The following is a 23,033-nucleotide window of genomic DNA, read 5'->3' on the forward strand; positions in this document are numbered from 1 at the left end:
TCACAGTACCGGCTCTGCTGAGGTTCCTTATATTAAGGCTAAAGTTAAGACCCCTGATCCATCGACGAGGACCCCTGCCTCACGTCCCGCAGTTCCCCTCAGATGATGACAAAATGGCACCTGTTCCCGCCATGACCGCGGTGGCCATTTTGGGTGCTACCACTACAACTACGCCATCGGCCTCAGGTGTAGGGCTTGGTTCCTTGGGTGAACATAGTCCCTTGTGTGCATCCTTATCAGCCAGTGTACGATTGGAACGCTCGGATGCCTCTTCCGCACAATGTTTCGTTGCCTGCAGGGTTAGCACCGTTGATTTATGTGGATATGTCGGTGGAGGGGCCGGTGTGGCACCCGTCCCGTTACGTTCCTGGATTTGTCCACCTATTGAGAGGCCTCCTCAGGTTCCGAAACAGTCTCCGGAGGACACCTTTTTCGGTGAATTTCAAGCGCTTATGCGTACCGACCCCATGAGGGAGTATTTCAAAGGGCTTTTTAGGGAGATATGTCCGTGCGTGCCTCCGACTCCACCCGTTCCTCCGGTGGTTCCGACGGTGCCTCCCTTGCCTACGGTGCTTTCCCCGACTCTTCCGCCTTTGCCTCCATTGTCCCCTGTGGACAAGGCAGCGCTTGACACGGTTCAGCAGGATCCTGACCTGTCGTATGACGTGCAAGGCGATCAGGACAACGAGGACCTCTCCCGATCTGTGAGAGCTTTTCATGACCGGTTACTGGACATGATGAGCTTCTTAGATGTTCCAGTGCCCGAGGCACCCGCTCCGCAGCAGGGCATGCTTTCTGGGGTGTTCACCCTGTCTCCCTTGGAGCGTACCGGCCTGTTCTTGCAGAGGGATGTTCTGGCCGAGGTCCGCAGAGTCTGGGAAAAGCCACACTCTGGACTGTTTGTCAATAAGAAAATTGACACGAGATACAGGCTGCATTCTTCGGAAGAGGTGGCCCTGTCGTCTTGTCAGCCCCCTTCCTCCACAGGAGTGGCTGCAGCCACTTTGCAGTCCAGGCCTGCAGCATCCTCTTCCACAATGGCTACTCAGGTTCTGGGAAAAGAGGACAGGCTCCTCGACTCCCTCGGGAGGAAGATCTTCGCCAACTCGGCCTTGCAGCTCAGGCAGGCCAACACCGAATTGGTATTAGCGGGAGCTAATAGGCGGATGTGGAAAGGTCTGTCGCGGTTTTTCTCCCACTCCTCAGCATCCTCCTCAGGTTCAGGTGGCACTGCCACCGATAAACCTACTAAATGAGGGTTTTCCGTGCTCGCAAGAGACGCCGTTGGGAGGACGCATTGCGTCTCATTGGGAGGCGTGGCAGACCATCACAGAAGACAGATGAGTCTAGTCCGTCACTGGGGGCGGGCTTCCGCTTACCTCTACCCCCTGCCCCACCCCTCAACCCTCCTTTTCAGCTGTTGGGCTCGCCCTCCCTCAAAGCCGAGGTTCAGAAACTTCTGGACCTCAGAGCTGTGGAACCCGTTCCCCTTGGGGAGCGAGGGGAGGGCTTCTACTCCCGGCTGTTTACGGTGCCCAAACCCAACCAGGCTGGCCTGTGCACCATCCTAGACCTTTCCCAGTTCAATCTTTTCCTACCCCAAGAGAAATTCAAGATGATTACGCCCAGCCAGATACGCTTCTCCTTGCAGATGGGCGATTGGCTCAGTGTGGTGGATCTTCAGTATGCGTACATGCATATCCTGATTTAGATCCCACACAGGAGATATCTCCGCTTCTGTTTGGGAGAGGAGCACTTCCTTTTGGCCTTAGCTCGGCGCCGCGTGTCTTCACAAAGATGATGTCGGTGATTGCGGCCTATCTTTGTCTCCAGGGTATCCATGTGTATACATATTTGGACTACTGGCTCTTACGCAGCCCTTGTCCGCTGGCAGCAGCGGGCAATCTCCAGTCTCTCCTTCAGCTCCTGTTCCATCTTGGGCTGTTGGTGAACTGGCAGAAATCTTCCATGACGGTCTCGTAGGATCTGATTTTCCTGGGTTTTCACTGGAACACGATCGACTGCAGAGTGTACCTGACCGGGGACAGAATGGCGGACCTGTTAGCCACGTGTCAGATGTTTGCACAGTCGAGGAGCATGTCGGCCTGGTGGTTCCAGAGGCTTCTGGGCCTCATGGCCTTGTATGTGCTGGCTCTTCCTCTTGCTCGTCTCAAGATGAGACGGACCCAGATGGCTCTTCGGAGTTCCTGGCATCATGCTGTGGACCCGGATTCCAAGCTGATAATGATTCCGGATTCCATGAGAGTGGACCTGGATTGGTGGTCATCTCTCAGCAACCTGTCGGTGGGTGTGGGGTTTCAGGACCCAGCTCCTATGGCGACGATCACAACGGACTCCTCCCTCCTTGGGTGGGGTGTGATGTTAGATCTTCTACAAGTCTCGGACCTCTGGTCGCCTCAGGACAAGCTCCTGCACATAAATCATTAGGAGCTTCTGGCGATCTTTCTAGCACTCAGGGCGTTCAGACCGGTCATTGCCAACAAGGTGGTCCGCATACGCACGGACAATATGGTGTCAATGTATTACATCAACAAGCAAGGGGGAACGAAGTCTCCCCCGCCCCCTCGTGGACCTGTCCATCCAGATTTGGGAGTGGGCCGTGCTTCATGGTGTCTGGCTGCTTGCAGTGCACATCCCGGCCAGCTGAATGTCACAACGGATGCCCTCAGCCGGCGGGCAGTGGTCAGCTACGAGTGGGAGTTGAAGGCAGAGGTCCTCCTATGGATTTTCTTTCAATGGGGCACACCGTAGATGGACCTCTTTGCTACGGCGGTAAACCAGAAGCTTCCTCAGTATGCCTCCAGAGGGCGGCTGGTAGCCTCTCTCTGGGGGATGCTCTCGCGATCCCATGGCACAACATGAGAGCTTACGCCTTCCCGTCTCTGCCTCTAGTTCACCGAGCAATTTGCAAGCTGAAGAACCCGGTGAACTGCTCCCTCCTACTCATAGCCCCCTGGTGGCCAGCCAGGTTTTGGTTCTCAGAACTTCAACACCTGTCGGTATATCTGCCAATCAGGTTACCAGTGACCCCCGATCTTCTTCATCAGGGGGAACAGCAGATATGGCACCCCTCCCCACAATCATTCAGCTTGGTGGCATGGTGCCTGAGTTCAGGTCTTCCAGGCAGCCAGGAAACCCTCGACCAGATCCCAATACAGGAGTAAATGGCTCAGGTTCTGTCATTGGTGTATGGCAAAGCAGTTGGATCCAAGGGTGGCTACGATTGACACTGTGCTGTCCTTCGTGTCCTCCCTAGCAGAGTCGGGTGTTCACGTTCTGTCCTGCAGAACTTACCTTTCAGCGGTCTCCGCTTAGCTTTCTACAGACCAATTTTCCTACTCTCTGAGTAACTCGGTCGTCAAGTGGCAGTTTGCAGGCTTGACACGCCTCTACCCTCCAGTTCGTAGTCCGCACGCGCCGTGGGACCTAAATGTAGTCCTGACCATAAGCCTTTTGAACCCATGGCCACGGTGGACCTCAAGACCCTATCATGCAAAGTGTCCTTTCTGGTCGCCGTTACCTCAGCAAGGCGGGTGAGTGAGCTCCAGGCCTGGTCAGTGGAGCATCCCTTCTTGGTCTTTCACAAGGACAAGGTGATCCTATGGAAAAACCCTGCCTTTCTAACGAAGGTGGTAACTGAATTCCATCTGAATCAGTCTATCTCCCTGCCGGTCTTTTTTCCGAACCCTACATCAGAGGCAGAAAGGGTTCTGCACTGTCTTGATGTCAGAAGGGCCCTTAAGTTCTACCTTGACAGGACATCCGAGCTTAGGAGTTCTCAACTTTTTGTGACTTTCGGTAACCCTCAGGGTAAACGGGAGTCTAAGGCGACTATTTCTCGGTGGATCGCCGTCTGCATTACGGAGTCTTTCACCGTCCAAGGGCTGAAACCTCCTAAGGTTATTCATGCACACCTGGTGCGGGACAAGGCAGCTGCGGATGCTTTTCAGAAGTATGTCCCCTGGGAGTCCATCGCTAGGGCAGCTACTTGGGCCTCCCCATCTGCTTTTTGTAAGCATTATTGTCTTGACATTAGCTCAAGAGCTGATGCTCAGCTTGGTCAGGCTGTGCAGAAGAACCTTTTTCAATAAGGAGTATTTCCATCCACCCGTAGTTCCATTTAGGAGTGCTTTGCAATCTCCCATAGGTATGGAGGAAAGGGGACGGGACGTAGGAGTATAACTAGGTTACTCACCGTAGTGACCACCTTACTCCTAGTCCATAGTCCCCTTTCCTCCATACGCCGCGCCCGCCGTCCCCTCTAATAAGGTTCCTCTGTTATTGCTAATAGGTCTCTGACCTGGCGATAGAAAAGGACTGATGGGCGATGCGTGGGGCGGAGCCAAGGTGGGCGGGGTTACAGCCGCGTGCCGGGCCCCGTGCAGAAAGAGAGGAAGGACACATTTTTGGAAAAAACATTTTTGATGCTTTTTACAAAGTGCTCTGGTCGCGTCCCACAGGACGGAGAGATGTCCCATAAGTATGGCGGAAAGGGGACTATGGGCTAGGAGTAAGGTGGTCACTACGGTGAGTAACCTGGTTATTCTGTGTTAAATTGGCTACATAAACTATTGGAGATAGTGGCAATGGAGTGGCTCACGTACAAGAAACAAGGAGAAGCAATTAAGTTCAGGAAAGATTGGGGAGAACATTTTGAGTACCTGAAGAGTGATTACATGCAACAATGGAACCTGCAAAACATTGAAATACTAGACCTAATGTGAATACGCATGGGAATCAACTCTGGTTCCAATGGTGCCTAGGATATGTATAGGATTACTGGAACTTATACCGAAGGACACTGAAAGGGGTAGGGATGGTGTGGGCAGAGACTTTAGTAGATGTTTTCAGTTGTTTAAAAGAAAATGGCAATACAATTTTATTTTTAAATGCTACTTTAATTTTGGCTCTTATAGTTTCTTTTTTAAATGGACTTAAAATGGAATTTTACTTTCGAGGACAGAAATACCTTTTGGCATATCAGCGCTCAATTTACAGAATACCAATAATATGTAAATGCTTAAAAACAAGATGATTTTTTTCCTTTTTTTTTCAGCCATCCATTCCAGGGTCAATACAGCGTATCAGATGTAAAGCTTAGACTGTCACAGTAAGTGTTAAGCAATTGATCATCAATTTTGCATGTATTTTGTCTATTTTTATTTTCTTTTGTTATTTCTGTAGCAGTGCTTTCTGGGATTTTTGCTCTGTCTACTTTCTATCAAAGTTGAGAATTGATATATTGCAGCACAACTTTCCGTTTTGTTTGTCCTGTCTGATTGGCAGTGCCCCTTCTTTGCGCTCAGTATCCAGAGGTGGTTTATGATCTTTGAAATCGGACCTTGAACTGCCCTCTTGCCTTCAATTGTAAAGGTTTGTCTTGACTCAAACTCTAAGGCATGACAAAGTTGCCTGCCAGTGTGTGTCATCTCTGTGTACTGCTGTCCCTCTGTACTCTGTTCTCAGTGTCCTCGCTATATCAGATCACATTCTGCCGGCCAGTGTGTGCCCCATTCTCTGTGTCCTCTGTATATCAGATCACATTCCTGTCTTTGCATCTCTGTCTTTGTGCACTTGTATCACTTTATGTACTTCTTTCTCCATCTCCATCTCCTTGTCCTTCAGTCTCTCTCTCTCTTGGTTCTTGTCCTTGTCTCTATAAGTTGTGTGTTGTCCTTGCCACTTTCCCCCTGTCATCCATAAATGGGTTTCAGGAAGACAGTGTCTTAACATCCATCAACTAATGTGTCCCATCAGCCTGCGAGAAGAGCTGAAACCTGTGCAGAGTGATGGTACTGAAAAAGACTTTGTCAGATCTTTTTCAGTACCAAGTGGGTACAGTGCCACACCCGGGGGCAGGGGTAAAAAAATAAAAATCCTGAAATTGTGGAATAGTGATAACTGATTTAAAAAGGGAAGAACCATGGCCTTATTTAGGATAAGTAACAATGTTGCGAATACCCTGGCAGAAGAGCACACCGGGAAAAGGATTAAGAGAACTCAGGGGTCAAACCCCCTCCTTGAAATTGTGGAACAGTGACAATCAATGGACAAAGGAAGAACCATACCCCTATAAGGATAACTGCGATCCAGTGAGTGGTCAAAGGAAACATTCAAAGGAACTGTGTGCTTAAAGGAGAATTGAAGGACAAGTCCCTCCCAACCCCCTTAAACAAACTTGAACTATGAGAAAGTGACATTTAAACAACCAGAAGAAATCTATGAGAAGGGTAGACCCCTTGCCTTGTGGAACTTTATTCCTTTTCTTTTCTGCACCTCAGAACTTTGTTTTGGAACTTTGAAAGAAAGCTATAAGTGCATGGCTTATAGAAACCCCTGAGCACATCATATTGAGTTTAGCGTGGAAGAGTCAGTTTAGGGTTTTTGGACAGAGGACGGAGGACACTTTTTGGTTTAACATCCTGACACAGACGGTCCTTAGTTTTGTTCAGGCAGGGAAACCCCACTTAGGATTAGGGATGGATAGGATTTCTCCCAACCCCCTTTTCTTTTATGATAAATACAAATCTGTAACCAACACTTAACATGCCACTGTGTCTGAGTCTTACTCTTGATCCCTTACAGTGCTCAGCAATGCTTACTTACGATTACCATTCCATTTGTTTGTGTGAAATATTGCTGCAAAGAACCGTCCCAATTCAAACCAAACTATCTCCCCACCACCAACACTGTTCCTGAAACCCCAACCTTTGAACCAGACAAAACACCAGTGATTGCATTGGGGAAAAGTGAGATGGCTCATCCCCTGAAAGAGTACAAGACAATATATCCATTCAAACTTTGGTTTACAAAATGAACTGGTTTTTAACCTATATTATTTCATTTAGTTGTTCCCTGTCCCTACACAGTGGCGTAACACAAAATGTGGGGGCCCCCCTGTGAGCCATGCTGAGGGGGCCCCCCAACTCGGCAACAAATCACGGGTCGTGCCACACTCTGGCCGGCCTAGATTATGACTCTTGCACAACTCGCATGAACGTGCTGCTGAAGGGGCATGTCGCACACTGCACTAGGAGAAAGATGTAAATGTGTTTTAATACAATATACAGCACATTTTCTGAGAAACATTGGCTAAAAAGCCAGAGTGTTTGTCATTGCTTTGTAGGGTAAAACCAATCCAATACATGCAAATCACCAACAGTGCACAGGACCATTCATGCGTTGCTATTAAAAATGCCATGCCACATTGAAAACATGTCCCACTGGCTGCACAATGTAGACCAGTGTAGACACATTATAACATTACAGTAAAGCATGCCAGGCCACATTTCGACATACCTAGACTGGTTGTGCAAAAATGCCAGTCGAAGCAATAACACTCATCAAGAAGAGAGCACACATTGAAGCCTGGGTCTCTGCTGCCTCGAACAACACGGCCAAACTCTTTATAATCTGCATGGAACTGGTCAATCCTGTTGCGGTCTCCACCTCTCCAGTTCCTTCCCAGACCCTCTGTATGGCTCTGGCCTCTCACTTCTCTGCTAAAACTCAGGACATCCTGTCCACTATCTCCTCTTCCTCTCCCTCTTCCTCTCTCGGCCCCCCCCCTTGGCCATCTCTACCTCTCCTCCTCCTTTCTCCTCTTTCTCTCTGACAACACTCTGATCCATGAAAGTGCTGTCCAAACATGTGCTCCCCTGCTCCTCCAGAAACATCAAGGACCATATTGACACCCTCACTGCACCTTGGCCGATTTCTGTCATCACTCTTTCACCACTGGAACGTTCCCTCTCCCCTTAAGCACTTCTTGGTGCACCCACTCCTCAACACGCCGTCTGCCAATCCTACCTGTCCAGCAAACTATCGCCAATCTCCATCACCCCATTCCTGGGCAAACTCTTGGAAAAAAGCTGGCCATCTCCCAGTTTACACTCCACATTGAATCTGTTGGTTGTCTCAATGACCATCAGTCTGGCTTCAGAGCTGCCAGAGGCACCAAAACTTCTCTCCTGTACACCAGTCAAGATCTGCTTTCTAACCTTGATTCCAGCATTCCTTCTGTCCTAATCCTCCTTGATCTTTCCTCTACCTTCGACACTGTCAACCATGCCATCCTGATAAATCCACTATGTGAGAACCTGGGCATCATGGATCAGGCCCTGGAGTGGCTGACCTCCTTCCTCTTGGACTGCCCCTCCCAGGTCCAACTTGGTCCTTTTCTCTCTGCCACCTCTCTACCTGTGGCATTCCCCAGGGCTCTATACTTTTACCCTGGTTTTTCAACGTCTACTTGGCACCTTTGGCCAACCTGATTTCTACCATCTCCTCTAACTTTCAGTGTTATGGGGATGGCACTCAGCTTTCCTTCAGGCTCCTCTCATCTCTTGCTCATTCCTGACTGTCTATCTGTGATTCAGGATTGGTGCACCTCCAACGATATCTACCTTAGTGCCATTAAGATGGAGATCCTTCTCATTGGGACGCCTGCCCCTCCTTTCCCCTCTCTCACCCTGGCCGCCCACCTTGGGTCCTCTTCTTTCGCCTTCCTGCGAGGCAACAAACCTTTTGTGTCATCTTCGACTCCACTCTCTCTTTCTCTCCTCGCATCTCGAACGTTGCCAAGAAGTCCCACTACCTACCAGCTGCTCCTCCTCAAAGGGACTCTTCCCTTTCTCGCTTTCCCCCCAGAGGCTCACTGTCTCCAGAGCCCTGTTTCTCTCTACGCTGGACTACTGCAACAGCCCCTTTCTCAAGCTGCCTTCCTCTACTCTCCGCCCTCTGCAACTAATCCAGAACAGGACAGCAAGACTTATCCTTGGCCAGAAGCCCAGGGATCATATCTCTACAGCCCTGAAATCTCTCCACTGGCTCCCGGTGGTTGCAAGAATCAAGTTCAAGACCCTTTGCATTGTCCACAAGGCTTTCTGGAGTCGGGCCCACACTACATCCAACGCTCTCTTCCAAAATACCTTTTTTCTCGAGCCCTTCCCCGGCTTCCTCCAACTCTCTAAGGGCTAGACGCTTCTTCAGGCAGAGAGTGGGGGGTAGATCGCTTTCTGCTGCAGATGCCTCCCTCTGGAATGGCCTCCCTGCCCCTCTCAAACTTTAGCGGACCACCTGATGTTCCGGAAGCAGCTCAAAACTTTACTTTCCTCTTCTCTGCTTTCGCTCTTTCCCTCCCTACTGACCTACCTGACCTCCCCTGCTGACCTACCTGCCTGCTGTACCGACTGGTTGCGTGGCTACCCTCAGGCTCTTTCTTGATCAGTCACCCTTGCAGTGCCTCCAGCCTACCACGCACTTAGGGACTGTAACTGTAACCCTACAGTCCCTTGTTCTCCTTGCACTACCGAGAGCCGCGCTGTCCTGGCTGCACTTACTCAGAGCATTACAGCCCTGTTTTCCCCTCCCTTCTTCCTTGCACTTCCCCCCTCCCTTTCCCCTTGCATTTCTCATTCTCGCACTTGCACGATTTGAATGACAGAAGGCCTAGTAAGATTATTTGTCTTGTCCACCCTCTAGCTTTACTCCATTGCTTGTCGCACCAAGAAACTTGTGTATAGGCATGTTATAATAAACTTATATCATATCATTTTATCACAGATGCTCATAAAAATATACAATGCTGCAGTAAGAAATGGCTAGACTGGTAAATACACTTGGCAGGTCTGCTTTATCAGAAATGCGTGGTTATAAAAAAGGCATACTAAACTAAGGAATAACTAGACTGGGTGCCCCAAAATGCCTCTCTAGCCACTAATACCACATATCATGCCTGCATAGCCTATACATGGACAACCATTATGATTTATCGCACAATCCCGCCGCCCACACATCCCCTCTCCCTCCCATGCCCTACCCTAACCTCCAAAATCAGCTCCTTAGCCCAGAATTACCTTCACGTCCCTCTTCCTTGTCCCAGAGCTTACGTTTGAGGCTCCTTGCCTCATAGGTAAGTACTGGCATGAGGAAGAGTGGGATTAGGAGTAATGACTATACAGGTAGCTAAGTCAGGCATTACCTCCATGTACCTCTACCTTATCCCAGTGTTTGTATATGAGGCATGGTGCCTCATACAGAAGTAGTGCCTCATACACAAGTACAGGGACAAGGAAGAATAGGGCTAGGATTAATGACAATTAAGTAGGGGCTTAACAATATTCAGTTGACTGGGCCGCAGCACTCACCCCCAGAAATGTTGGGCTATGTTGACTCATTCTGGCTGACCTTTAGAGCAGTTACCGGGCAGAACAGGACACAGATGTTAAATGGCACCTGGGTTTCGCTGTTAACAAGAGCCCAGCAGTTACAAACGTAAAGCATTTCACTGTTAGTACCTGCATCCAAATGCCAAATTTTGTAGGCAATTGAAATTGTGATGTGGGTTTAGTACTTTCATGCCAGGGAAGTGATTGGAAGGGTAGAAAGGGAACAGGAGACCGTTCATTCTCACAACCGTTCATAAGTGGGTGCTTTCACACTTAAAGGAGAGAGCTAACTACTTGTAATATTGAAGCTGCACTAGAATAGTCTCATTAAAATGCGTAAAGAAGTTAGATGCCCCCACACAAATGTTTGCCTCCCCCACCACCCGTGAAGTTAGCGCCTCTTCCAACATTTGAAGGATCAGCCCCCCGAAATGTAGGTTTTGTTGTGCCCCTGAACACAAGCACAAACACCATTCAAAATATGCATGCATGCACGCCCAGCCATCCTTACATTTAAGTGTGCACTCTTTCACCATACAGGCACACCCAGGCAGCCATTCATACATTTAAGTATGCACCCTTTCACCGTACACGCACACCCAATCACCCATACATTTGTGTGCACCCTTTCATCATACACTCACACAGCTAGCCACCTCCACATTTAAGTGTACACCCTTTCACAATACACTCACACGTCATTGGGTTGAGGGGAGCCCTATTACTAAAAAAGAAATTGGGCCTCAGTATAAGTTTGCTGGTCTGGTAACAACGGTACTGGTAAGCTTGCCGGTACCATTGTTACCAGACCGGCAAACTACGAGTTCTCCTCCCAGGTGCCTTCCCGCCCGCCAAGTCTGACCTGGCGGGCGTACCGGCACCCTCGAGCAGAGCATGTCGGATGCACCGGCACCATTCTGAATGGTGCCGGTGCATCCGAGCTCCCCATTCCCATTGAACCCTATGGGGATCAAATGGGAAAGGGGAGTATTTTTTTCCGGCGCCAGCGAATGGGCAATTAGCGTGTCCGGCGGGGCCGTAATGACCCGGTAATTACCCATTCGCAGGTGCCGGAAAATAGTGCAAGTTTGGCGGCAGCCTGCCGGTTTTACCGGCAAGGATACCGCCAAACTTGTAATGAGGCTGATTGTCTCTTTTTGAAATCACTCTGACTTCATAAAGAAATTATTTCTGCTAAGGACCAAACCATAACGGAAATCATTTCTTTATGAAGGCAGAGTGACTTCAAAAAGAAATAGTTTATTTTTGAAGTCATAGGTCTGCCCCAACCCATGATATGGAGGCCTCCAGCCTGGGGTCTTCCATGTCATGGGGTAGGATGAGCCCTCAGACTTCAAAAAGAAAGTTTATTTTTGTAGTCACTCTGTCTTCATAAAGACATTATTTCTGTTACAGAAATAATTTCTTTATGAAAGCAAAGTGATTTCAAAAAGAAATGTTAATTTTTTTTTTTTTTTTCTCCAAGTGGGGCCCCTCTCCCAGGCATGTGCTAGCGGGCCCCCCGCACCGCGGTGGCTGCGGGGGCCCCTGTTACGCCAGTGTCAACATCGTCAGTCTTATTTTTACTTCCATTACTCCTAGCACCTCATCACCAATGGTGCTGCTCATTACGCAGCATGCTAAAAAAAAACATATTTGCCCGAATGCAGTGTTTAAGAGAAAAAGAGGACCTTCGATCAGTGAGTTTGTGTGTCCACCAGCTGCAGCCCTCCTTTGAGACCCAGCCATAGGGGAAGTATCCAAAAAAACTGCTTCTGTACAAGTCAGACCCCTTCAATTTGGCAATAAAGCCCTGATCTTTGGAGTATGTAGCAGCTTGACAGTTTGCAGTATTTCACCCTCAGCCAGCTGGCCAAAGCCGGTTCCACTCAAGCCAGCACTGCACATAGATGTGCAAGTGTCTGTGCCTCTTTAGGCTTTGAGACTTTTTGGGGGGCTGCTTGAGTCAGAGACACAGTTGTGTCCTCAAAGGAGCATGCATACAAGCAGGAGGTTACCTCAACCAGTGAGATCCACTGCACCACACTTGGGGCCTCATTCCGAGTGTGGCGGAGCAGTGAACATGTGATGCTAATTTGTTTACCTACAGTTTTACCGCTCCGCCAAACTGAGATTGGCCATGAAGTGGAAGATTGACTTCCAGCAAGATTTTGGCGAGCAAAATGCTGAAGGTAAATTCTTTTTTTTCCCAGAAAAATAAGCGAAATTACTGCCACCAGTTATTCCACAGAACTCCCCATCGAGTCCTACACCACTCACGGCTGCTTCTAATCCCGTGGTAAACCCACAAGACCAAGTGGCAGTAATGGTAATTCTGTTTGGCAGTAATTCTGCCTAACTACCGCCAAACTTGTGGTCTTGCTTGTTTATTTGCATGCAGACTCCTGTATTTGTATTTTATTTCTATAGCTTATTTATTTGCTTACAGACTCCTGATTGGCTGAACCATTTCTGTCACCCAAGTACCCATTAGCGTGCCCAGTAGAAGAAAAAGGTGGTACACAGACTTGAATCCAGTGTTTGTTCCAGCGCTGTTACTACTGTAGAAGGCACATCTGCACTAGCACGTTGTGATGTTTACGAAATTCTTATCCAGCTACTCATTAGACAGCACCTGAAAAGAAAGGACACTGACTTCATACAAGCATGCCTATTTTCCAGCTCATACAGCAGCTCCATCTGGTGGACTATAAGTAAAACAATATATTGATGTTTCTTTAAGGTGTACAGCAGATACACAGCTGCTAGTTACAATCCAACGCACAAATTACACGAAACCTATGCATGGAACGATAAATATTCCTAAACCCCACCCCCTTTTCCGAAGTACGATGGGGACAAGCCCAGAGCCTTTTGCAGAGCCAATTTCCTTCAGATTCTAGCTTGCGTTCTTGAAGTGCGTTTTTCCAATTATTTTTCTTCTTTCTCTTCAGGCAATCCAGCTGTGTTTCCTCAATGGTTTATTTTGGTGCAAGCCAGTTTATTCAGCTGCGGGTCATGCCGCTTTAATCTGTGTAACTCTGCGGTTCTCAGCAAGTGATCCCCACTTGCTCTTGTTGCAGTGCCTGGGACCCAATTACCGCTTGAACAACTTTGCAGCCTGTGACTCGTTTGCCTATTTGACTCTCAAAAAGTGACTCTGGCGGTGGGAAGAGATCTTCTATGAGCTGCCACTGGATCATTTCCAAAGGTTCATCATATCCAAAGGCAAGGTTAGCTGTCCTCTTCTTCCATTTTTTTTGTTCTTTTCTTCAGCACCCCAGAGTGGCACGTTCTTTCCATGGACCAGCGGTTGCCCTGCAGCTAGCCACTGCACCCATATTAGAGGTGACACAAAGTTTGCTTCAGGGTCTTGCACCGGTGGCAACAAGGAGGGACCTTGGGCCCTTGTACCAGGTCTTCACCCAAGGTGATGCCATATTGTCCGGAGGCTATTTAAGGCCATAATCTCGTACCTGGCTCTGAGGTCCTGGAAACCCTCACTGGGTCAGGGCCCAAGGACTCACAGGGGCTTAATGCTCCATGCAAGGGGGAAGGCAAAGAAATGCCTGCCTCCCATGTTGAGAGCAGGTCCTTGGTGCCCCAGGTTTATTGGTCGTCCATTACGTCAGTGCCATGGACGACCTAGTATGCTCCTCCCAAGGGGTGCATGCGATTCTTCAACTTTTGGACCACACCACAATGGCAGTTTTGATAGCCGGGTATCACTTCGGCATGGACGCCTTCCTCGGCATTGCAGGCTTCCAGCAAGCACACATTTATTAAGCATTTCCAACAATTCATGCAGTCCTCAGCTATAACCTAGTAAAAGGGGCTGATCAAGGAGGTTTTGCCCCCGGATGTCCCTCCTCCACTGCTAGGATAGCTGCCGGCTTCACTTCCAGGGGCTACCCATAGCAATGGCCCCCTCTGGGCCTACAGGCCCTGAATCCAATCAGTATAGGGAGCAGCCTCTTCGGCAACCAGATCAGTAGGAAGCTCTTGATCCAGGTAGGCCCTTAAGTACTCGTTCTTCCCATGCTTGATGCTTCCCCCTTACCTGGGGTTCCTCACTGGGCCAGGTGGAGTCTTCTACGATGAGGACCTGAACTACTTGGCAAGGCACTACTATCATGATCAAATGGGAGAGGAAGCTGAATGTATGCAAATTGCCGTACAGGCTGATTCACCTGTTGAGAACTGGGGTCTGTCATGGGTTGTAGGGGTCAGGGCTCCTAAGACTCAGGAATTGAACTTCCAAAGGATCTGGTTGCCGATGCGGCCAAGATCTGGCACAGACCTCAGTTACTTCAACCAAAAAAAGACGCAAGCTCCTGGGCAGGTACATTGCCTCCGAGAAGATGTGCCTCTCATAGCAACCTCAGCCCTTTTCCATTGTTGTGGCGGCAGCATCCCCTTTTTCTAACTTTCTTGTTTTTATTTATTATGTGATTTGGTTTTAAAGTGAAACCTTTCACAACATATGTTTCATATTATAAGATAATAATCGGAAAAAAGCTAAAAGGAAGGAAAACAAAATTAGACGCATTACAGAGAAATCATAAAACATCAAATGCACAAAATACAAGATGTGCTAAGAGAAGAAACTGAACAATTAGATACAGAGGAAAGGAAGCGTCCTTCAATATAACAACAAAAGGTTCAATCAATTAACAATGGCTGCAGTCTTCCAAGATATCAAATACGTGTGTTAGAAATATGTATAGGGCCAAATTCAAGTAAGCATTCTCACCCCACATCTGACTGGCCCAAAATATCTCTCCCAACCAGTTTATGCCTTCCAGAATAGATGACCCAAAGTGCTGCGATCCGATGCCATTCAATATGAGAGAGTACCAGATGTTTGAGTTTCTGAAATGGTTGCGTTCCCACAAAGTCTACAATGAAGTGGTTGCTGCCCCCTTACCTGCCCAGCACCCTGAAAGTTCTAGGGTCGGAAGTAGGTTTAGCCAAAAAACGCAGATAGAGGCTGCGTACTTTGTTGCATGAAAAAAGATGGATGTATTTCAGTATATCCTCTTTCTTTCTTTGAAATTTAGCGTACTCTTTGTAAATCCTATAAGACTCTAGCTAGTCTATGGTCTTGGACCAGTCCAGCCTGAACAATTTAGACTTGGTCATAGCCTGCCTAAAGGTAAGTTCCTCTTCCAATGACTGGATGTCACATAGGAGCTTCGTCATATTATCTCTGAAGACATTTATGGAGTCTTAAGGATATTTCACCCAGGTCGATGTACAATGAATTAACTGGGGACACAGTAACTTCGAATAGCATAGAAGCTGATGCCAAGTGGCCCTGTGCTGTAGCGAAGTCAGCCCCAGTTCATGTTTAATAACGGTATTGGGATTTACTTCAATAGACCAAGGACCTCCTTCCAAATCAATCCTTGCAGTGTCTAAATATGGGCCCAGGTCTCCTATCGTCATGTCCAACCCATAAAATATGGTTGGTTCCACCTTTGAGAAGTAAAAATGGAGAATCGAAGATGTGCATAGTTTCTTGTGTATCTTTTTCAACATCTATATTAATGGTCAAGATTTGGTTCGCGGGGAATCCTTCCCGTCGGTTAGAGAACATTTGTTGGTAAGATTGTACCTTAGGTACCTGATGGAGGAGACCCTTTCGAGCCTTTGTTCTCCCACTGTACAATACATTGTTTTAGGTTTGTTCTTGGTGGTGAATATAACGATTTTGGACTTGTTGCCATTTAACAGGAGGTTGTTCTCTAATGTGTATCTGATGAACTGGTCAAGCTTTCTTTGAAGACCAGTTGGAGTCTTATCGAAGGAAACTAGGTCATCTGCAAAAGCTAACCAGTTAAGCCTCAGATGGCCCAGTTTAATAGGGTTGGAGATGTCATGTTTCCATATGCTGTTGATGTCACTAATATAGCCGTTAAGGGAGGTTGGGGGCCAGGACACAACCCTTTCGTAGACCTATGAAGGTCTCCACTGGTAATGATACCGTGCCCTCTATAGTTAGCCTAACTCTGATCGATGTACCAGTATGAATAATTGACAGCAGTTTTATCAGCTTTAACGACCGGTCCCAGGCCAACATTTTGTTCCACAAAATGGCTCTATTGACCCTTTCTAAGGCACTGCTCATGTCAATAGAAGCCATATACCTGGTTCCAATTGAACTCTTTTTAACAGCTGCTAGTAGATGAGTCATAGTGGGCGCATTTAGAGCTGTGCCCATGCAGAGCCTAAAGCTAACGTGGAAGCGCGTGATGATGCCCAAGTGTGCAAGCCAGTTGTTGAAATCTCTCAGTAGAAGGGATGTATATATTTGACTAGTTGCATCCAAGAGAGCTATGGGCCTGTAGTTACCACCAGGATCAGTTTGATCTCCTCCTTTTTCTTTTTTTTTATAAAGGGGGTTGATCATGGACTTACCCCAAGTTACAATTAAATGGTGAGTATGGAAGATTGATTTAAAAAGTATCCCCAAGGGAATAACTTTCTAACTCCTCCGTTGGGGAGAGCAGGGGAGTCTTTGTCTTTTTGAAATGTCTCCCAGCCAGGTCCATCCTGGTAAGGAGAAGATGTTATTGGACAACCTTGGCAAAGAAGTTTGCTTCAATTCTGCACCTTAACTCCAACAAGCTAATGCTATTCTAAGGGCTACTAACTGAAGTCTTGAAAGGATATTTCAGACTTTTAGGGCGGACTACCACAGGAACCCCAGACATCTTTTCAGGCTGCCTTAGCTGATGCACACTTCATTTTCAAGATTTGATGGAGGTGACACCATGTTGATGCAGCCACTGGAGGCCTTTGGATGGCGACTTGAGTTGTAAAACCTGACCTTGTGCGATGAAGTTTATCCAGGGTAGGATTCTCAATCTTGCCTTCAAGGAACCTAACATCTTCTACAGCACAGATGAGGAGTTAATGAAAATGAACACCTCCACTCAAACCCTATAAAATTCTTTTTCAGTCTTTTCTGGGCTCCAGGCAGGGCAATTGGTTGAGGGCCCTCACATGGTTTCTGCAGTTTCCTTGATTACAAAAACAGACAGCCCAACCTCTTCCCACGTATGCAGAGAAAAAGGCCAGACCTACCTTAAGGAGTTTACTCTACTGTAAGAGTTCCTTTCTGGCATCCAACCTGCATACTGAAGCTGTTCACTGATGAGGCGCTTGTACAGCGTGTAACGGATGTGCCCCTAGAACCATGGAGTAACAAATTACAGCACTGAAGGCTGGTTACGTCCAGGTCACCGTAAGGAATTTACCAAATGGAAAGCAAAGTCAGCAAATGTGAGTGTTCATCTTGTGTAGAGCACCCTAGCAAGGGGGTGGGGGAAGGGGCCTTCTTTCCTAAGAATTCCTCTTCTGCGAAGGGGTAATAAAGATTTTTTAGTAAGCCTCCCTTTCCATACTAAGCTATGCCTGAGGTCCTCTGAGCTACTATTGGTGCTATCGACAAGCAGCTGTCAAACTGTGGTGCTGTACAAGGGCACAAAGCCTGCTGAGGTTTGCCCCGACATCCCAAGGGATATAACCTGGAAGTCTCCTGAGAAACTGCCTAATTCCGGCCCAGTCAAGATGAAGCCCAGCCGCATAGACTACTTGGATGGCAAGATCATGGATTCTGTTGCTTCCTCATCAGAGGTAGCGGCAGGTCTTGGAGGACATCAGGGAGTGGGAACCCCCTTCAGACTGCCCCCAACCATCTTGAGGCACAATTTTTCACTGATTGTCAAATGGTCATAAGGACGCAGGCAATGGTGCAAAGCCTACCTACAATTCTCTACCTCACTGCGGTACTCAAATCTCTGGTTGGCCCCAGTACACCAACCTCTGTAGATGCACTGTGTCCACTTGGACCCACTAGTCCCCTAAATCGGGTCAATCTCTGGGAATGAGGCAATCCTGTGAGCATAGGTTTTTTGATAATTTCATAGACCCCATAAGATCACAACTAATGACAGGGCTGTTAAAGAGTTTGATAAAGGAGGTCATGCCACCACTCTTTTATCATGCATGCCAGTGGGGGTCTCCAGAGCCTCCCTCCAGGACACCTCATCACTCCCCGCCAGCGTTCATGACAGAGTTTCCAGTAGACCAGATAGGGCCGCCTCTGCCTGCTGTGCCTTTTCCGCCTACTACATCCCGCAGTGGATATAATCCCACTTCCACTGCAAATCTCGGCCGGTAAAGTCTGCAATATCCGTGAGACACCTCAGATACTGATAAGGAAGAGGAAGACTTTCTGTTGTCAGCAAGCTCATTCCAAGATAATGTCTGGATTGCAGCATTTCTTGCCATTGGCCTCACCCCTGAGGTTCTGCCAAATCGCTGTGTTGTGGCTAAAGTTCTCGCCATGCACTTGGACTGGTTATCCGGCATCTCTCTGCAGAAAGGTTTTCTGGCAGTGGCCTCCAAGGACTGACCCTCCTGCCAGTCCACTAACAAGAAAATAGAGATGAGGTATCAGCAGGTCTCCTTGGATAGTCTGATCTTGTTATAAATGTTGGGGCTGACATGAGGCGGTCTGCCTGGATTTTGGGTTATTTGACCACAGTATAAACATTTGCAGCGGAATTGACCATAGCCAATTTTGCTGAAAATCTGTTTTCACTTTAGCAAAACAACTCAAATCATGCTATACTCCAAAGTCCTCACTTAGGGTCCTGTACTTACCTTTTTTGTCCCCCGCTGCTACTCCTGCACCATCAGATCCGTCCCTCTAATGCGGGTCTGATCTGTCCCTCTAACGCAGGTCTTATCTGCTGCCGCAGGGTCCGTTTTTTTCTTTTTATAAAAAAATATTTAAGTGGTTGTGTGCGGGGGACAGCCACACAACCCCTGCTTATATTATAGTGAACAAGGGTCCGAGGGACACCACCCCGCAGCCCCTACTCCCTTTGTTCACTATAATGCCTTTTGAATGGGAGATTTGATCGCAATATCGTATTGGATCAAAACTCTCATTCAAACAATTTTTTTCGGTCATCTTGGGTAATACCATCTGCCAGAATGCATTCAACTAGAGTCACCAACTTATGTGAGAAACCTCAGGTGTTTCTCCCAGGCTATTCCCAGAGATCCCTTGTTCCGGTGGCCAGGGGAGGGCCATTGCTCTTGGATCCCAACCATGACCATGTGGGGTGGCGGACGAGCGAGGGAGGATCACCTGGGCAGGGGGTCAATGGAGACTATGGGAGACACGTCGTCGGGTGGGACATGGTATTCCTCCCGTTCTGATACACCCCTACCTGACATCCCCTCAGTTGTGATGGGATATTGTCAACAGAGTCCCATCATACCCCACTACCTTTCTGTAAGGAAAAGGTGAAACCATCAGGGAAAACAAAGACCACCCCTAAATTCCAACATGAGTTTTACCCCTCTTTCCTCGAAACCCACTTTTCAACAACCCTACATTCGAACCCCTTTTCTCACACAAATCTACAACATCTTTATCCATTTTTTGTAGAACTCCAGAATTCCCATAGTCGCATTCCCCAATTTAAATAACCAAGGACTGAGACGAAGAAGAGCAGGACTAAGAGTATAAGGATTACCAAGGAAAAAACCCTTAGGAAACAGAAAACAGACTATCACACCTTGACTGTAGGCTGTCCCACTAATGGAGTCAGGCAAGGTCTGCAGACCCAACCCTGATCAAACACCTGCAGCCTGTTCACATCTTCTAGGTGCATGAAGGAAGGCTGCAGAGCAAGAAGGGTCAGTTGCTCTTGGGATACCAGGAGGGAGGCTGCAAGGTTGAGTCCGGCAGAGGATCCCTACCTGAATCCCAAGCACTGGGAGAAAGCAGTGGACCAGACCCAGCACTGGAGAAGGGGAGCCACAGAGCAGAGAGCAGAACCCCAGATCGTTTTCAGCCCAGGACTGACTGGAGGGATGGATGTAGAGCAGAGAAGGAACTCCCTGCAAAGTCTGTTAGGCAGAAGAGCTAGAGGGGGGAGAGTGAAGGCTTCCAAACCCTTCCCCCCTACATTGAACTGTGTGTCTTCTCTTGTCATGGGTGTCTGACGCTGCCCAGTTCCCTCCCGGGTGAACGACAGAAGTGTGGATGAGCAAGGCCGGCACTGCAGGGCCCGACCTAAGGCACAGACAAAGCTTAATAGAAGGAAGGTCAAGACAACCGGTGAGTTCTCGTGTACAATGGGAGAGAGCCTGGTTTGTGACATTTAAAGCAATTATCATAACAAGTGGCTGTTGCATTGCGGAACTTGTAGTTCTAGGAAACAGCGCCAGAATAAGAATCCAGTGTATAAAATGTTGTGAATCAACACAGTGGTCTGGCAAAGATAAAGTAGCCTTATCGATGGTCTCTGACAAATGTGAAGGGAGACTCCAGAGAAAAGGGAGTTGTGATGGAAGGTGTCTAAAGTGAACTGTTGAAACCAAGACAGGCTCGTGCCCTACTGAGGGAAGCCTGAGTAAAACTACCCTGGTAATGAATGATTGAACTTTGAAATCAAGATATACGATACCTTTGACAGAGTGGCCTGGCACCGCATGTGTGCTCATTTGAAGGTCCATGTAAGGTATCTAGCTGAGAGGTGGTGAAAGGAAGGCAAAGAATTGTGAATGAAAGTGGTCGTGCAACAGGTCAAGTAAAATCCTGTGCACAATCGAAAGTCTTAGATGTTAATACAGTAAAGGAAAGTTTATGGCAAAGTAGATAAAGTTGGTCCAAGCCCTGCAGAGGGAGACTGATTGCAGATTTTGTGTCAAAGTGGTTCTGAGCCCGGCAGAGCGGGATCCGAGGTGAATAGTGTAAATCCTGAGAACATTGTGTATATGCGAAATACTGATAGGAAAGGAACTTGGTTTGTTGCATCAGGCCCTCTGAAAGAAGAGACTTGGAACTGCAAAGAGACTTTGGCACAGAAGCCCATGATATTGAAGTTTTGAACTGCATCTTTGTGCTGGAGAAGCCAGAGACTGTGCTAAACTTGAATGTGCCGCCTTGTCCCCTGCTGAAAACATGGGGAAGGGAAGCCAACGGCTTGAATATCCGGACCTATATCATTTCTTGAACACTTTTCTTTTGCATAAACATTGTTTCCCACACTATTTGTATTTAGAAGTAAGGATTGGCAATAGTTATATTAGTTTAGGCCCTTTTATTTTGGCAAGCCACAATTAGGACTGCGTGTTTATTTTTTTATGGTCGTAGCTTGCTCCGAGCTTTAAAATTAGGATTAGATAGGCGTTGTTCCAACCTTTTTCAATTGAAGTTCAATAAACACCCTTGAACTGTGATCACTTGTCTGCCGTCTTACTGTTGATACCATGGTTTCCTTACACTTAGCAGAAGAGCATATTATGGATTTTCCCTTCGATGGAACCAACCTCTTTCATCTGCAGGTGAAGACTGTAGTAAGAAAATAAAATGTGCATGTTGCCAAATTGCTGGTCATGCTCCTGATGCCAGCTGGCAAACCATTTGCACAGCAAGGCAAGCCGGATTCAAAGTCCAGAACGTTCGTTGGCTTCAGACCCTACCGAGAACCAGACCGGTCTCTAAGCTCCTATTGACTTAAACAGAGTAGGCCCACATCCAAGGTGTCCTAATCACTCCCTCTACCCCCCACCTCCGTGGCCTCTGATCCCAAGAAACATCGATGTTGTCCCCAGACTGACAAGTCAGCAGTAGGCGGCAGGTTTCTGCCATTTGGGATGGCGTCGCCATTTCTGAGACACATGGCTATTTGCTGAAATTTCATAGAGCTTTCCGCTCCCTCTACCTCCAACCCCTCCTTGATACCCTCCTGTCTGACAGATGGGGGTAAAGCACTATTTTGTGAAGTGTCTGTCAAAGCTACTCAAGATGAGGACTATGGAGTTAGTCACCGCTGTAGAGAGGCTTTATTTTCTTTCACTCCCTCGTCTTTTCAGTCCCCCCCCCAAAAATACAGGTAGCCCTGAGATAAGTGCTGAACCTGAAAATGTTGACCCCATCGCAGATTGCAGAATACCTTTGTGTGGGTGATTGGCTCTGCTCCATGAACTTGAAGGATGCATATCTGCATTTTCCATAATGGGAAACGTACCTCAAATACATGAGATTTGTAGTGAGGAGCCACAATTTTCAGTACACTGTTTTGCTTTTCGGTCTCAACTCGACACAAATGTCCACAAAAAATATGAATTCTATGTGGGGGCATTGTGTTCCAATGGTCTGCATAGTTATCTGTATTTGCACTGTTGATTGTTAAGGGGTTAGTCACAGGGAAAGGGGAGCCAGTATCTTAAGATTCCACTTTTCTGTACAAGCTAAGTTTCACAGTCCACCACCCAAAGTCACAGTTTTCTCCCCTGCAAACTCTTACATTAATAGCTTTCTGGTGGGACGGGGTTAAGGCCAAAGGGTTCCCCACCCTGAGAGGCTAAAGGACATTGTGTCGGTAGTCAGACATTTTCTGGATAGATCATCTGAAAAGCTTTATAATGTACATGCTTCCTACAATGCAGATATTCCTAAACTGAGGTCTCCTCCTTTAAAGCAAACTTGCCAACAGAGCTTATAGTAGGAAGGCCTCTAACATCAACTGAACTGTAGCACAAAATTGTACGATAAGAGGTCAGACGGTACAAAAAGTCAGAAAAATGCTACCACCAAAGGTTTGAACACCAAAAGCTCGAACCTTTGGTGGAAGCATGCATTGAAGGTAAGTTAAAAATAAAAAAAAGACTACGGGGGTTTCCCCCGTCACCCCGCTCACCATACTATACAGTATAGTGGGCCGGGGCTGGAGAGGACAACCCCGCTGCACACACGACATTTAAAAAAAAAAAACGGGCTGTGTGGGTGTCCCCCGCAACACCCCGCTCACT

The 23,033-nt window shown here is 47.7% G+C and overlaps 1 protein-coding gene across 1 annotated transcript in view; it reads left to right on the top strand.

The window, feature by feature from the left end:
• Nucleotides 1-23,033, top strand: part of AVL9 (AVL9 cell migration associated) — a 933,501-nt gene that overhangs the window by 788,896 nt on the left and 121,572 nt on the right. Inside the window, exon 14 of the mRNA XM_069613227.1 lies at nt 5,078-5,131. Within this exon, the coding sequence (XP_069469328.1) occupies nt 5,078-5,131 (54 nt within the window). The remainder of the gene's footprint in view (nt 1-5,077; nt 5,132-23,033) is intronic.

The sequence above is a fragment of the Ambystoma mexicanum genome, chromosome 5p (genome assembly GCF_040938575.1).
Source record: "Ambystoma mexicanum isolate Mex_15411 chromosome 5p, UKY_AmexF1_1, whole genome shotgun sequence".
NCBI classification, from domain to species: Eukaryota; Metazoa; Chordata; class Amphibia; order Caudata; family Ambystomatidae; genus Ambystoma; species Ambystoma mexicanum.